Source organism: Limulus polyphemus, unplaced genomic scaffold, assembly GCF_000517525.1.
Source record: "Limulus polyphemus unplaced genomic scaffold, Limulus_polyphemus-2.1.2 Scaffold9, whole genome shotgun sequence".
In the NCBI taxonomy this organism is placed as follows: domain Eukaryota; kingdom Metazoa; phylum Arthropoda; class Merostomata; order Xiphosura; family Limulidae; genus Limulus; species Limulus polyphemus.
Window position 1 is genome coordinate 198,021 of NW_013665619.1, and position 15,325 is coordinate 213,345.

The following is a 15,325-nucleotide window of genomic DNA, read 5'->3' on the forward strand; positions in this document are numbered from 1 at the left end:
ATCACTGTGCATACTTTGTAAACTTTCTCCATTTTTCATTTCTGAATTCCATCTTTACAGTTTAATGAAATAAATACTAGGTCTTGCTGCAATAACTTAGATAATCTGTCTGCCACACAGCCCAGTTTTTTACCAGTCCCTGTTTTCGCTTCATGAAGAGGACGTTTCTAACATGATAGGACGAAGCCATCTTTAAAACTTCTACGTGTGATTGTGTCAAGGTATATTTCAAAAGTGACAGAAAAAGTGGAGAAATGCTATAACAATGTTTTCAACAAGAACTTCAAAAATGGCCAGGAGCAGACGAGAAAAAATAAACATTTCATGGAAAGTGGTATTTAAAAGCGCAACAGTTAATCAAATTCAGACACAAATCAAATAACTTTGTGATGTTTTACTCCCGTAATTATGTTTTGACGCTTGTAAATATTTTCCCTGAAAAATAAATGAAATGAAAAGCTTGCGACGTAATTTTCAACTCTTTTTAACCATTGTCCTATAAAGTTATAAAACAAAACAATGATATGACGATAGTTTTCGTAAATGTGTCTGTGTCTAGAGTGCGTAGGAGTAAAATATAAGATACGATTGTTCGAAACATATCGCTCTAGGCACGTTTGTCTTAAAAACTGGTAACTTAGAGGTTATGAGTGATAGCCGTCATATATTTATAAATGATTGTTTTTTTAATTCGTAAGCTACTTTAAGTGAAATTTCATAGTTTGCTATATAAGTGATAAATATTTCATTATCTGTAGCGTTTGCAAAACTGGTTCACTCCATGTCTAGAGCTAACAGCAGTGTACCAACCTGTTTGAAAGATTTCCATAGCCAACTCCGTGTTTTTACATCATGTTTTCCAAGTAACAGGCGAGTATCTACAGTCACGCATCTATTTAATTTAATAATGCTATAAGCTAATGTGATTTTTTAAATGCATATCAGACGTAACACGTGTCTCGATTAATACTATCCAAATGGAAATGAAGACACTGGATGTAATTTTATATTTTATTACAAACGTAAACAGCTTTGTAGCGAGTACACTATTTCTTTGTTTTTCTTGAAAACTCGATTTATTTCGGTGATATTCACACACATAGAAAATACTGACCAAACTAACATGGAGGCATTATTTATTTATTTTACTTTACAGTCAACAAGACGCACAAGAATTTTTGCGGTACTTACTGCAAGGATTACACGAAGATGTCAATACGGTTAGAACAATACTACCTACTGTTACACAAGACATAGACGAAACTCTCAGGTAAGATGGATTGTTAAAACTTTTGTATTTTTGTTCAACAACAACAAAAGCAGCTCTTATTAACATATTTTATGTTTCATTAGTTTATTCCCTATAACAAACCATAAGTTTAAAGCAAGTGAATTTGCATCATGACAAAATACTAAAGTTAGGCAACAGATCCCACTGCCTATATCTGCCTATTTTGTCTCATCAAGAGTGGGATGTGATCATCAATGTTAATACGCACCCACGGCCCTTCTCACTTCTCGTGGCAACAGGACGCGAGTAATTAACCCTCGGATTCTCAGTCCGAATAAACTAACCCTGGGATACATTCGGCCCAGAAGACTAAAGAGAAGGTTAGCGTTTACTGTCATAATCAAACGCAGGTTATATTAGAAATAGATGTTTAATTTTTCATTCTCAGAGTTCTCTCTATTCTTCTTTTTTTAGCCAGACTGGGTCATTAGTATGTAAATAAAGGAGGAAACTTTGCAACGTGGATTTCTAATAACGTGTATAAGTAAACAATTTAAACACAGTTCGTTATAAATAGTGTAAGCCTTTAAACGCTAAATACCGGGTTTCGATACCCGCGGTGGGCACAGAACAGATAGCCCATTCTGTAGCTTTGTGCTTAACTACAAACAAACAAAAGTAAACAGTTTATTCAATCATAAAATGAATCATCGTCTAAAGTTTCTCGTATAATATAAAATAATTCATATTCCAGTTTCCAAATTGTACTGAAAATTATCTGTACATGGATACTGTAAAAATGATACACAACTTCTTATTTAAATTCATCGTTTATAGATGACCAAATAATGTTTAACATACAACTAGTTCTAAGTTATTTAAACAGCCCTTAGTGGAAAGATATAACTAGATAATTTTTTTTTACTTTTTATTTAAAATTATTTATATCACAAGATCCTTTATTTGTTCATTTGATACCAAATCCATCTGAGAAAAACAGACTCCTAATATCTGACATATATATTACATAAAAATGTTTTGTACATGTTTTGTCTACATATCATTCAAAAAATAAATATATTTATACATACACTACTGTGCAAAAGTGTTAAGACATGATAATATTTTGTCAATCTTTCCATTTTATGGGGCTAATTCTTACAGAATGTCAATTTCAACACTTTGGTAATGCTTCACTGATCCCTGTTGACAACTGAATGAGCCAGAATGAGAATACTTATCATTCTTTAGAATTCCCATATACCTGTACCAAGGGCATGTAATAAGGGTTCTGCTTGAATGAACATACTGATCAAATTTAGAGTCTGAAATAGAGTCTGCAGTGTCTTAACTATATAGAAAGAAGCTAGCATATGGTACTGGTATATGCTAGAAGAAATCAGTTTAATAGCACACCACAAATAACCTAGATAAAAAGTGTTTAACACTATATATTAAGTTTTATTGTGAGGTCACAGACCAAAAAGCGTAGAGAATTGTCAGTAGAGCAGAGAGTTCTCATAAAACCTTTACATGATGCTAGTTGGACTCTCCAACAAATTGTTGGAGACTTGAAATGCTCCTCAAACACTATTAAATACACCTTAGATTGTGAGACTGAGACAGGAAAATAGGAAAGGAAGAGACAGAAAACCTAAACTCAATGTTACTGATGTTAAGTATCTTTGTTTCTGCAGCCTTCAGGACAGAAGGCACCTTACAACACAACTACTGTGGATTGGGGGAAGCTTTGATTTTTTAGCACCTTACAACACAACTACTGTGGATTGGGGGAAGCTTTGATTTGTTTAGCACCTTACAACACAACTACTGTGGATTGGGGGGGGAGGAAGCTTTGATTTGTTTAGCACCTTACAACACAACTACTGTGGATTGGGGGGGAAGCTTTGATTTTTTTAGCACCTTACAACACAACTACTGTGGATTGGGGGGAAGCTTTGATATTCTATTTTCTTTTTAGACAGTATTTAAGTTATGTTGATTTACCAGGTCTTTTATATAAAGTTTATAATAAAAATACTTATATTCGTTTAAAAAAACAATCAGAAGCAAAATTGTTACTCTATGTAATATATAGTTCAAGTTTATGATTTTAAGGACGCTTTATACACAATAAAATCATCTCTATAGTAGGAAAGGTTTAAAAACATAGACCTATATACATCAAAACTAAAGATTACTAATGCCACTTAAGGTACATGTGTTGATAAAACAAGGACAACTGTTGTTTCTATATGTCTAAAACAATAATTAAACGTGTTGATAGAATAAAAAAACAATTGTTCTTTCTTGTTTATAATACATTAGTTAAACATATTGATAAAACAAGGACAACTGTTGTTTCTATATGTCTAAAACAATAATTAAACGTGTTGATAGAATAAAAAAACAATTGTTCTTTCTTGTTTATAATACATTAGTTAAACATATTGATAAAATAAGGACAACTGTTGTTTCTATATGTCTAAAACAATAATTAAACGTGTTGATAGAATAAAAAAACAATTGTTCTTTCTTGTTTGTAATACATTAGTTAAACATATTGATAGAATAAGGACAACTGTTGTTTCCATGTTTGTAAAATATAATTATAGATTTATAATTTATAAATATTAATGTCTGTTTATCGTCATGTCTTTAACAGCGAATCTCAGAAATCTACTGAAGCATGTCAAAGATATTTAAGGAATGACAACAGTAAAATCATAGGTAGGCAATACAACAAATATTCATTTCTAATTTTATTTCAAGTATTTGCTTTACTGGCTCACATTTCTATAATTCTGGTAAAACTAAAATACTTTTACATTTTTGGTTAGCTGTTTTAAAAACAATTAATAGTACAACTGCTATTTTAAGTAAACGTAAAATTAATGCTTAAATTACTGTTCAAATTTTTAAAATAAAAGTAGTGAATTTCAGAAGGATGCTCAAGAAAAGATTAATCAACTGAAAACAAATGGCATTTAGCATTGAAAATGTATTTTCTAGAACTTGTTACAATTAACTGTAGAACATGGATACATATTTTTGTTTTTTATTTGTATAGACATCTTTCTTGGTCAACTGAGAAGTACGCTTCAATGTTTAGTGTGTGGGCACGCATCTGTAACCTTTGACCCTTTCTGGGATCTCTCTGTATCCATTCCTAAGGTATAAATAAAGTAGCATATTAACACAAACGTGTTAATCATTGAATAACAGCTGTAAGTTCAACTATTTCGTAAAAAGTTGTCGACCAAATAGATGCTTAAGTAAGATTTGTTCTTAAAACTAGTGTTTTAAAATGTTTAAAAAGTTATGAATCTTTGAGTTAGTTTTTTGCAACTTAGACAAAATGCGCCCAGAGGACAAAGAACAAGTACTAAAGACGTGATGAATTTTAACTCCGAAATTATTTACAGATTTCTTTATTCTGTACATAACTTTTAATAAATAATAAACCGATGCTAATACAATGGAAGCAATTTCTCTTAGTTTAATGTGGATATGGTTTCCTTGTTGCAGGGATTTAACAAGGTTTCTATACAGCAATGTTTGGATTTGTTCACGAAGGAGGAACTTCTAGACGGAGATGAAAAACCAGTAAGTTGTTTTACTTTTTTTCTAACAGATGAGTGGGCATTTAATGAGTACCTATGTAACAGATAAAATAAAAAACTGTGAGAACAGAAAAAAGCATTAGTGACAGCAAAATGCCAGACAGCCCATTTTTTTCACGTCACTTATCAAGTAGAACAAAAGTTGAAATTACTCTGATACTGATATTTCTAAAATATTACAGAATACTATAGGTATTTTTGGTAAGAATAAATAAGATATATTATTTGGTATTTACGAGTCAGTTTTAAAGGGAGTGATTGAAAACTGGCATAGTTTGACGGTAACTATAAGTTAAAATCCAATAGGTTAGTCTTACCATACTCCTGCTTTTTATTGTTTTTTTATTCACTTCTTCAGATCTATATAATATTACCCGTTTATCGTTGTAAGGTATGTTGCGCCATCTCTTGATACTTTTAGATAATAATTTGGGATGACTCAGAGCACGTATTTCTGAACTTTGACAAGTTCCTTGCTTATGACTATTAAACTGTCGATATAAGCTTTAATAATACAAATACTGTTAAAGTTTACAGATATTATTTCAACTGCTTGAAGAACGGTTGATCTTTGGATAATTTTCTAATCACACGTTTTAATGAAGTTTAATTGTATAACATGACTCCGTTAACCTGAATATTTATCTAATGTTCGCTTTCTTTATGTAGGTTACAATGGAAGTACTTTTCCTTAGGAATGTATATACATTTTGATAAATTTATTAAATTATAGAAGAGTAATGTCTAGGGCTCGGGTACTACCATAGATGACTAAAAAATATAGTTTGTTTGTTTTGGAGTAAAGCCACATTGGGCTATTTGCTGTGTCCATCGCGGGGAATCGAACTCTGGATTTTAGCATTGTAAGTCTGTAAACTTATGGCTGTCACACCGAGGGACAGGTAAAAAATACAGAACAACGAAGTTAGGCTTACGTCAAAATAATATTAAACTAGCAGTTTATATTTACATAAATAAAATTTTATCTCAACTAAATGAATGACACTAGCTGGAAAATTTCTGTTATTTAGAGGGAAAAATTCATGTTATTATAAATATTTTCTAGACTTGCTCCCAATGTAAAACAAGACAGAGGTGTTCCAAAAGGTTCTCCATTCACAAGTTTCCTCAGATTCTTGTTCTTCGTATCCTTTTCTACTGCGGTTATTGTGGCTTTGTTTATTAATTTGGAATAAAATCCTCAAATAATAGTAACATTTCTTTTAAATATAAGTAAGTATTTTATAGTATTTAACAATATGTGCATTGTTTAATACAAAAGCTATGAAATATGTTTTTCAGTTGTTATTGAAAATAGGATATGGTAAAGTTTGGTCATTCCCACGATTTTTAACACGTTTACAGTGCGTAAATGTATATTAAATATAGATATAAGAATCTTTTATTCCACAGTGAATGAAACAGATTTTACCGAAGTGCCCAATAGGTGGCGGCACCAACAAATTGATTTTGTACGACAAAACGATTGGCACAAGTAAAACAAAAACTGATGCAGCTATAATGTTGCAATATCTAAAAATACAAAATAATTAACAAATTTTAATTTTTCTTATTCTTAGTCAGTGTTAATTAATTTATTGGCCAACACGTAGTAATTAGCAGGTTAAATTAATAGTTTCATGTTTGTGGTTACAATTGAAAAATATGTATATAGTTTTTAAGCTTATAAATTTAGCAGCTTAATTCTTTTTTTTAACACTATGCTTAACACAAGTACCATAACATTACTCTTGTTCTATTTGAAAGGTGTTACCGATCTACTTTAGGTTTACATAAGATAAAAACAAGCTAAAAAATTCACACAAAGTATATTCTTCGTTTAAAATGAGGTACAATTATCATTACCATTAGTTACCTTGGCCAACTCTAGGGTTACAGGTAAAAATAGTAGCATAGTGTCAAAATTAAACATAGATCTAGTTATTTAAATTCTCTCAAAACATTTCCAAGCTTAAAAATCTTAGATAAACACATCTAGTAGAAGTTATTTTAGAAAGCAGTTTGCACAGTTTCCAGTTTATTTGAAATCAATTTAAAAGGTATAATATCGCATACTTAAATTCCTTGATAAATTACGTAGACATAAAACGCTTTTCTTTAGCTGGGAAAAATCAACCAAAAGAATTCACCGCAAACGTAGAGTATCCACTGAAAAACTTCAATCTTCGACCTTTTGCATCAGAACGTGGTAAGATTTGTTGGTAAAATAAATAAGCTCAAAACTTTAGTTGCGCATAATCGATTATATGCATCCTAAAAGTGATCTTTGGTTATTTTACTTTTAATGTTAGTCACCCCTCATTTCAAACTGATAGACTAGAGAGAATGCAACTAGTCAACATCACCCATCGTCAATTCTTGGACCACTCTTGTCTGATCGAATAATAGGATTTGACCACCTTATATCGTACCCACAATCCAAAAGCGCTGAGTTCGTTTCTCTGGTAACAGATTTTGAACCATGAATCTGTGCATACTATCTAACTCCTTAAATATATTTATTTTACTTCACATTGTACTGGCACAGTAATCAGTACGCCTATCTTTTATCTGTAGTTATTTTGTTGAATTTAAGATAACCAAAAAATTGCATTTTACATTGACATGTTATACTCGTTGAAATAGTTTTTGTATTATAAATCTTTCTTCATACACAAATATACCTAAGCATATATATATTATCCGGACATTTTAACTATCCAGGCTAGGCGTGGCATAGTGGTTAACATGTCAGGCTAAGTATCAAAGGGTTCAGCATTCGAAACGTAATGCTTCTGAGCGTGCTTCGCATTATCAGATGTGGATGCGTTATAAAAGAGACAGGCATTTCCGTTCTTTGATTCAAAGAACTGGATAATGCTTTTGTGGCGGCGGGTGTTTCTCGAAAGTTGCCTTCTCTCTCTGGTCATTAATATTTATACCTGAATCCTAGAAGTCTCTCACCTGGCCAGGTGGTCAGAGCGCTTGACTCGCAATCTGCGGATCGCGGTTTCGAATCCCTGTCCCACTATACATGCTCGCCATTTCAGCCGTGGGGCATTTATAATGTGACGGTCCATCCCACTATTCGTTGGTAAAAGAGTAGTCTAAGAGTTGGTGGTGGGTGATGATAACTAACTGCCTTCCTTCTAGTCTTTCACTGCTAAGATAGCCCTCGTGTAGCTTTGCGCGAAATTCAAATTATCCTGGAAGTTTTATCAAATGAGTAGCCAGATGTATATATTCTCTAACTTATCATTTTAAAGTAATGTACTTAGAAACATGATTTACTTATATGAGCTATAATTTGTTAATTCAACTTTATAGATATTTCCCTAATTAACTTTCATATATTTCTTTCTCTGTTTTGCCGGTATATTTGTTGTTGTTTTTTGTACCATTTCTGTGCCTTTTTTTTATCTTCAGTAGGTTGTCGTTGTTCAGATGTTTTGTACTTTTTTGATGCATCTTTCACTTTCAACACTTTTCCTACTTCTTAATCCAATGCGTCTCTACCTCATTCTTATCGGGGCACTGTTATTTCCTTTTTATTTTGTTGTTTTTTTACTTCATACTTTCCTGGTTTGGTTATTTGTAATTATTTAACTCTATATGATTTAACTTTTAAAGAGTTATTCTGTAGCACTCTATATATATATATAAGTACATATATACTTACCTCTGAAAATAATTGTTTGTCTTTGGTTTATGCTAATGAGAGTAACTGATTAATATTGAGCAGAGGGGTGATGGGTATCTTAACAGGATGTTCATTAAAATATACATTTTATATTTATCGTAAAGTTTGGACATACTAGCATCATAGCGAAGACATTGATTACGTATGTATAAATAATCTAGTTATTCTACAAACATTGATCACATGTTGAATTATTTAACTGGTATTCTAATAACATTGATAAAAAGTATACAAGTCTTATAACTTATTCTGAATACATGGATTAAAACTGTGTACACATTACAGTTATGCCTAGGACACTGATCATATATATATATACACACGTTCACGTTATACTTATCCCTAGAGCATTGATCAAAAGTGGCCACACGTTCCATTAATCCTAAAGACATTGATCACTAATGTGTATATCTTTTAATTATTCTGAAGTTATATATTGCAAAAGTGTACATGTTATATCATAGGGACATTGATCACAACCATGTAATGTTACAGTTATTCTGATAAAAATTTATCACAGGTATGCAGATGTTTCAAATGTTCATAAGTAATTAGTTTCGCGGGAGATTTTCTTTATTCACGTGTTAAGTTTAACTTACTTTGCAGTTTCCTACATTCCGATGTACAATCTTTACGCTGTGGCTAATCACAGTGGATCTGGCGATTCTGGACACTACACGGCAGTCTGTCGACACCCATATACTGAAGAGTGGCATCAGTTTAATGATACAAAGTAAGTTACACGTGTTTCAACAATAGTTTATTGTATTACTTTCATCTATATTTGTACATATGAGGCTACAAGTCCTGGTCCTGTCTATTGATACATTTAATTACCCAATAGGAAGGCTGTAAGAAGCTTTTAATGTTTTATTTAAATGGAATTTTTTGTAGATGTGTTCCCTTAATTATTGCCCGTGTTCTATTTCATTGTATGTATTAACGCAATGTTAAGTGTTTTTACACAGATCTGTATTGACCTGGTTTTAGGCCTCACGCACACCGCCGAACTATAGTTGCGAGTCGTTAAAAACTTTTTTGTTTTGTATTTTTACAAACCAAATAATGCATAACCCATCTAGTATAGAAGATTGGGTCGAAATGAAGGATGTAACAAACTATTTTAGGATTATTATTTTATTTAGAAGCAAGTAGAGACAGTCCTGCTAAAGTAATAAATTATAACACCAAATCTGGATGTTCTTTTGAATCTCTGCAGCACAGTAAAAAATCTAGCAATGAGAATATACAATAAGAAAACTCAAACAGTATGATGTAATTGGTTTCTGTCAGTTAATCTTATTTGTCATTCTTCTCAACATTGTAATATAAATCTTTCGTATAGAGATTAGTGACTGGTAAATTGTTTTCAATGACATGTGCTTTTCGTTTTATTGCAGGGTTTCCAAGGTATCTTCCAAACGCGTAGTATCTTCTAACGCATACATCCTGTTTTATGAACTCTCAAGTCACTGTTCACGATTGTAATCTCTATGAGATATTATTTCACTGTGTATATAATGGTAATAATCATGACAAGAGAGCTCTTTCTATTGGACAACATTTTACCAAATGGTCAGCAATTATTGGAGCTTCTCGACCATTGGACTGAAATAAGCCGTTTGTTGAATTAATCATCTATATTTTGTTGGAAATTATTACAAAGAAATTTTATCTTAAAGAATTTGTTATTTTCAATAAACTGGGAGAATTTTAATACTAATTTGCTGTTAGGCAAAAAAATTACCGATACTTTTAGCATGTTTAAATTAGGCTTGTTATGAATCGTATTGACAATAGTTTTCTAGATGTTCACATAAAAAAATCCATTATTTACAAAATTTAATTAATTTGAATGTACAGAGGTTGGAAGATTGTAATATCTGGTATGTAGTGTGGTTGGTTATATGAAATATTTTATTTATGGTCTTCTATCTTGCCAGGTTGGCTTTCAGAGCTATTTAAGATTGTAGCTATATAATTCTTCATATAAACCTTGAATAAAAATTAATATAATTGAATTTGTGGCGGTAACAGATAGTGCATGCACGTATACGTGATGACGCCACTACCAACCCTCTTGCTATTCCTGGACATTACAAACTAAAACAAGATAAGAACGAAATATGTAATCTTTAACAAGCAAAGTGAAAATAATTTTATTGGTGTCAAAAACAGTTCAATATAATTTTATATTAGCAGATTAACACCCTTGACAATTACTAGAATAATAAAAAATTGGATGTTTGAAAGAATTATATGAATATATTTGAAATGTCCTTTTCTTTTTAGTTTACAACACCATATTCACATAAAACCAGACATTATTAATCTTTCTTTACACACAAAATTCACACTGCCTCACATTTGACGAGTTATCCTGTTAATCCAAGATCTTATCTAATGATAATGAAATAGTGTAAAAAAAAACATGCATTGATTCAGACTTGATATAAACCAATGTTGTATTTACCACATTACTAACTTTATTTTACTATCATGGTCAATCAGGATTCACACATTGACTATTGAAAACAGGATACATGATAATTGTGCTTTATATACACTTAGGAAACTGAGAATTCTGAAAAAAAAATTGCAAACTTGACAAAAATTATCCTAAAGACCGAAAAAGTATTATTTTAGAAACAAATTCATTAATTCAGATAACTTATATTAAACATATATATTTATTGCATTTTAAATGCTTTTTTTCTGTTTAGATTTTTCAAATGTTGAGCCATAAAGGATTTTATCACAATTAATTAAACAGCTCGACGTTTCGACTTCCAATACAAGTATTTTTTTTGTTTTTTTATAACGGTCTGAATCTTCCAGGTCTATTCCAGTATTTGTTGCGCCATCTGTTGGTTTGGATTTAATAGTAAAAGCCTTGAAGCTTACGTAGGAGGGTGTCGACACACCTCCCTATTTATGATCTTGTACAAAGTTAACGGTTATAGAAATTAGCCATAACCTTTGAAAATTTTCTGAATCTAATATTTTTGTATATGTATGTGTTATTTACAGATAACGTTTTTAGCCTTGAATACCTGTACATAGAAAGCCTTAGGGTGGTACCTCCAGGATTACTTGATTGGTCAATAGTCGAAAGGGTCGCTGAGTGCAGTGTCAGATATTTTCAAAAGTGATTATGGAGATTGTATCTGGTACCGGAGTTCGGGTATAATGCCAATTGAAACCCTAGTGTTGATGCACTGTCCTCAAAATGTGGAGCTTCTTACAATGTAGAACAATTCTAGGGCTTCATGATGGGTGGGGTCAGATAACACCAACTTTTCTTTTTATATCGTATCTAATTTTACACCTAATCACTAAAATGGTAATTGAAAAAATGACTTATTGACGATTTTCCTTCATCTATTAAACCGCCTGTGCGTCATTTTTTCATCTTTTATTCATTATATGACTATAGTTTGGGTAAAATGTCATCTTTTATTTGGAAAAAAAAATATTAGAGGGTTGGCTGGTTACCCTCAATGAGTTACAAATCTTTAATGGTAGATATTCTTGTTGAAACATTTAGATCAAAAGACTGTGAGCTGATTTTGTAACACAAAGCTCTTGGAAAAGGCTCATATCCAGGTTCTCTTAGAACACAGTGAATTTTTCCATGAGATGAAATATCAGAGGGTTACTACTGTCTGGCAGATTTTTGTTTTAAGAATGAGAAATATCAATTTACCAGGCTTCTTATTTTTATGTTTTCTTCTCTTTGCTTCCCTGTCAACACAAAAATGAATATTTTAATTGTTTTATGCAGTCATATATCACAAATCTACTCATAAATTTCACCTACCAGGTATTTGGTCATTCAAATACCTTTTGTTGGGTTCTCCTGTATTTGCACATTGTGTGATAATAACAAAGACAGTATTGTATGTATGTATGTATGAGCCTTGCTTTTTTAAACTGTCAAAGCACTCGCCCTTCTTATTTTAGGCCTTGTCCAAAGTAAAAGAATGAGGAAAACGTGCAACAGGTGAAGCAGTTTTGAAGTACAGTTATGCTTCTGCTATATGTTCCTCTACATCAATTAGGTTACAAGCACCTATATTCTGTTCCCCTTTTGAGGTTATTTCGTCCTATGTTAAGACTCTATCTTCCTCCGTGGACTGCCCAAGGGAGAAATCGACCTTTACACCAATTTGTTTGCCTGTTTGCCAAACTCTAAAGCAATCGAGTCCAGTCCAGTATGGTCTCATCGTTTCTCTTTAGAGTGATGTTGCACTGCCAATTCCATTATTGGTGGAGTCCACGAAGATGTATCGACCTTCCATGGAAAAAGAAAATAAAGTGGGAAGCTAAAAGGATATACCTCTTAAAGGTTTTCCTTTAGGGCTACTCAATGTTCTAGGTAAAACTGGACATTTTTATGCATTGAATTGTTGTTGTTTTCTTTCTAACTTAGTTGGTAATAAATCTCTAACCAATTTATATAAAAGATATATTTCTGAAACCTACCTTTTCTATTTCCATTCGACAATTTTTTAATGTGTAAGGACAGGTTATGTGATTTTTGTTTTCTTGGGGGAGTAGCATTGCTGGTTAGCCAGCATACTCCCCCCCCCCCATGCCTGTCTCACTTACTACGCAACTGAAGGCTATTGCAGTCTGTGTCTCCGCTGGTGGTTAGATCATCATAATATACACTCTTTGCCTGTTACCCAGATATGAAGTTGATCAAGCAGTCTTGATGAACCACGAGGCAGGGATTATTTTAACGTCATTCTGAGGCACAGTCATTGGCACTCAATCTGTATGCCTCAGTGGGAACTGGAGAAGGCCGACTGGCTTCTAATAGCCACTCTCTCTGAGTCTGATCCCGTTGTCGTTAATCAACCAAGTGTTACTGCCTTCAAAAGTCAGTAACCAATCATGTAGTCCAGCTGTATATACCATCCCTAAAAACTCGATCATTTTTCAAGGTATCCTCGTCCATGGTAGATCAGATGTCAATGCCAGAGGTAATGTTGGATTGATTTCACTTCCAGCATATTTTTCAACATTTGTTCCGAGGTCGTTTGAGACAAGATTCGAAAAGTGAAGGAGAAGTATACATTCCATACTCAAGAACTTGCAACTCAATGGACATAAAGTAGCTGACATAGAGGGTATTGTCAATGCTATTGAAGAGTGTTATTCCTACCATTCAAGCACCTCCATTTGTTACCCTGCCTTCTCGGCCATCAAGACATGGGCCAAAATAACCCTAATTTTTAGCCCACATTTGTCTTTATGACTATAAATAACCATTTACTTAAATGAAACTTAAACTTCCTCTACATCAGTCAGACCAGAAGACATCCATTATGAGATACTAAACCATCTCTTTCTCTCCTGCTATTCTTGGTCTTCTTTTAGTTGTTTTGAACTGAATTTGGTTGTAGGAGGAGTAATTAATTTGTGGCGCCATTCCTAAGCTTCGGAATAATCTCAAGATTTCTTCTAATTGCTTTAACTAGCTGTTTCTGTAAGGTCTTGAGGAGGATAGTTAACGTTCAATTTGTTTGGTTCCTCGAATCAGACAGCTGCTTCTCACCCAGAATGATTCCCATAGACAGCAATCCTCGATGAACCACCTTATTCAACTTGAAACGAAAGTCAAAGAAACCTTTCTCAGGAGGGATCATATTGTTTTGATCTTTTTGTATCTTGAGAAAGCCTATAATACTACATAGAAGTTCAGTATGTTACATAACATTAAATGTTATGGGTTGCGTAGCACTTTATCTATAATTGCTTGTTTTGGCATAGAAATCGTAACAAATATGTATGTGATCAATGTTATACCGATTTGTTATATAGGAACTTACAATACCTAATGGTTAAGTCTTGAGTGTCATACTTTTTAGCATTAAGATTGATACCATCACTCAACAACTTTCTACTGCATAGTTGTAAACAGCCTAAATGTTGATGATGTGCAAGTTTCCTGTCGGACAATGAATGTGAGGTACATTGAGTGGCACTTCCAAACCATTATTAATAAATCGTATGAGTTGACCACTGTAAACACTTATAAATTTCCATCATCTAAAATCGTCTACACCCATTCCTGCTACCAACGGGGATTACACTCTCATCTGAGCCTCCACTGGGAGGTGCGCGGTCCTGATGATAGCTGAGACAAAGTTCTTAGGACTTCTATTTGTGAACAAACCGAATTTCATTCCTCATATCAAGCAACTTAAAATCCAGTGTTACAAGAGCAATTAATATTCTATACATCATATCATCCATTTCTTTGGGAGCTTATGGGTATTCTTTACTCAAGTTTTCTTGCGAATTCAGTCAAAAAAGCTGTGCTATGGGTCTCTACACTGAAGAAGTTGGATCCTCTGCATCACATTCTTCTCCAGTCCAGAGTTTGTACATAGAGTATCATAAACTTCAGTTTTACCTCCGATGGTTATAACTTTCTTTGCAGTATGCTGAAAGCTCTATTCACTGCCATAACACTCCCATCTGACAGTGTGTTTGCATACCTTGTGGGCAAAGTTATTTGCAAGTAAATGATGATGGCCTTTCATCACAACGTTTAGCCTTCTTGTCCAAATGAACTTAACTGAGATGTGTCTAACACTGAATTAGATTGGTGAATCCGATGATCAGGCCATCCCCTCATGGCTTGTTACCATCTACACTGGTGTTCTTTCTCTGAGGCACCTGAAGAAGTCGGATACTCCCGAATGGAAGTATCCAATTTCCTTTACCGAACACTCTTCAACCTTCCCTTTGTTCTCATTT

At 32.9% G+C, this 15,325-nt stretch overlaps 1 protein-coding gene across 1 annotated transcript in view; it reads left to right on the top strand.

Moving 5' to 3' along the window:
- Positions 1-10,818, top strand: part of LOC106478147 (ubiquitin carboxyl-terminal hydrolase 2-like) — a 29,764-nt gene extending 18,946 nt beyond the window's left edge. The window contains exons 4-12 of the mRNA XM_022381706.1: positions 759-870; positions 1,157-1,270; positions 3,897-3,961; positions 4,302-4,405; positions 4,760-4,837; positions 5,921-5,999; positions 6,956-7,063; positions 9,161-9,287; positions 9,955-10,818. Of these exons, the coding sequence (XP_022237414.1) occupies positions 759-870; positions 1,157-1,270; positions 3,897-3,961; positions 4,302-4,405; positions 4,760-4,837; positions 5,921-5,999; positions 6,956-7,063; positions 9,161-9,287; positions 9,955-10,042 (875 nt within the window). The 3' untranslated portion in view covers positions 10,043-10,818. The remainder of the gene's footprint in view (positions 1-758; positions 871-1,156; positions 1,271-3,896; positions 3,962-4,301; positions 4,406-4,759; positions 4,838-5,920; positions 6,000-6,955; positions 7,064-9,160; positions 9,288-9,954) is intronic.
- Positions 10,819-15,325: the final 4,507 nt, after the last annotated feature.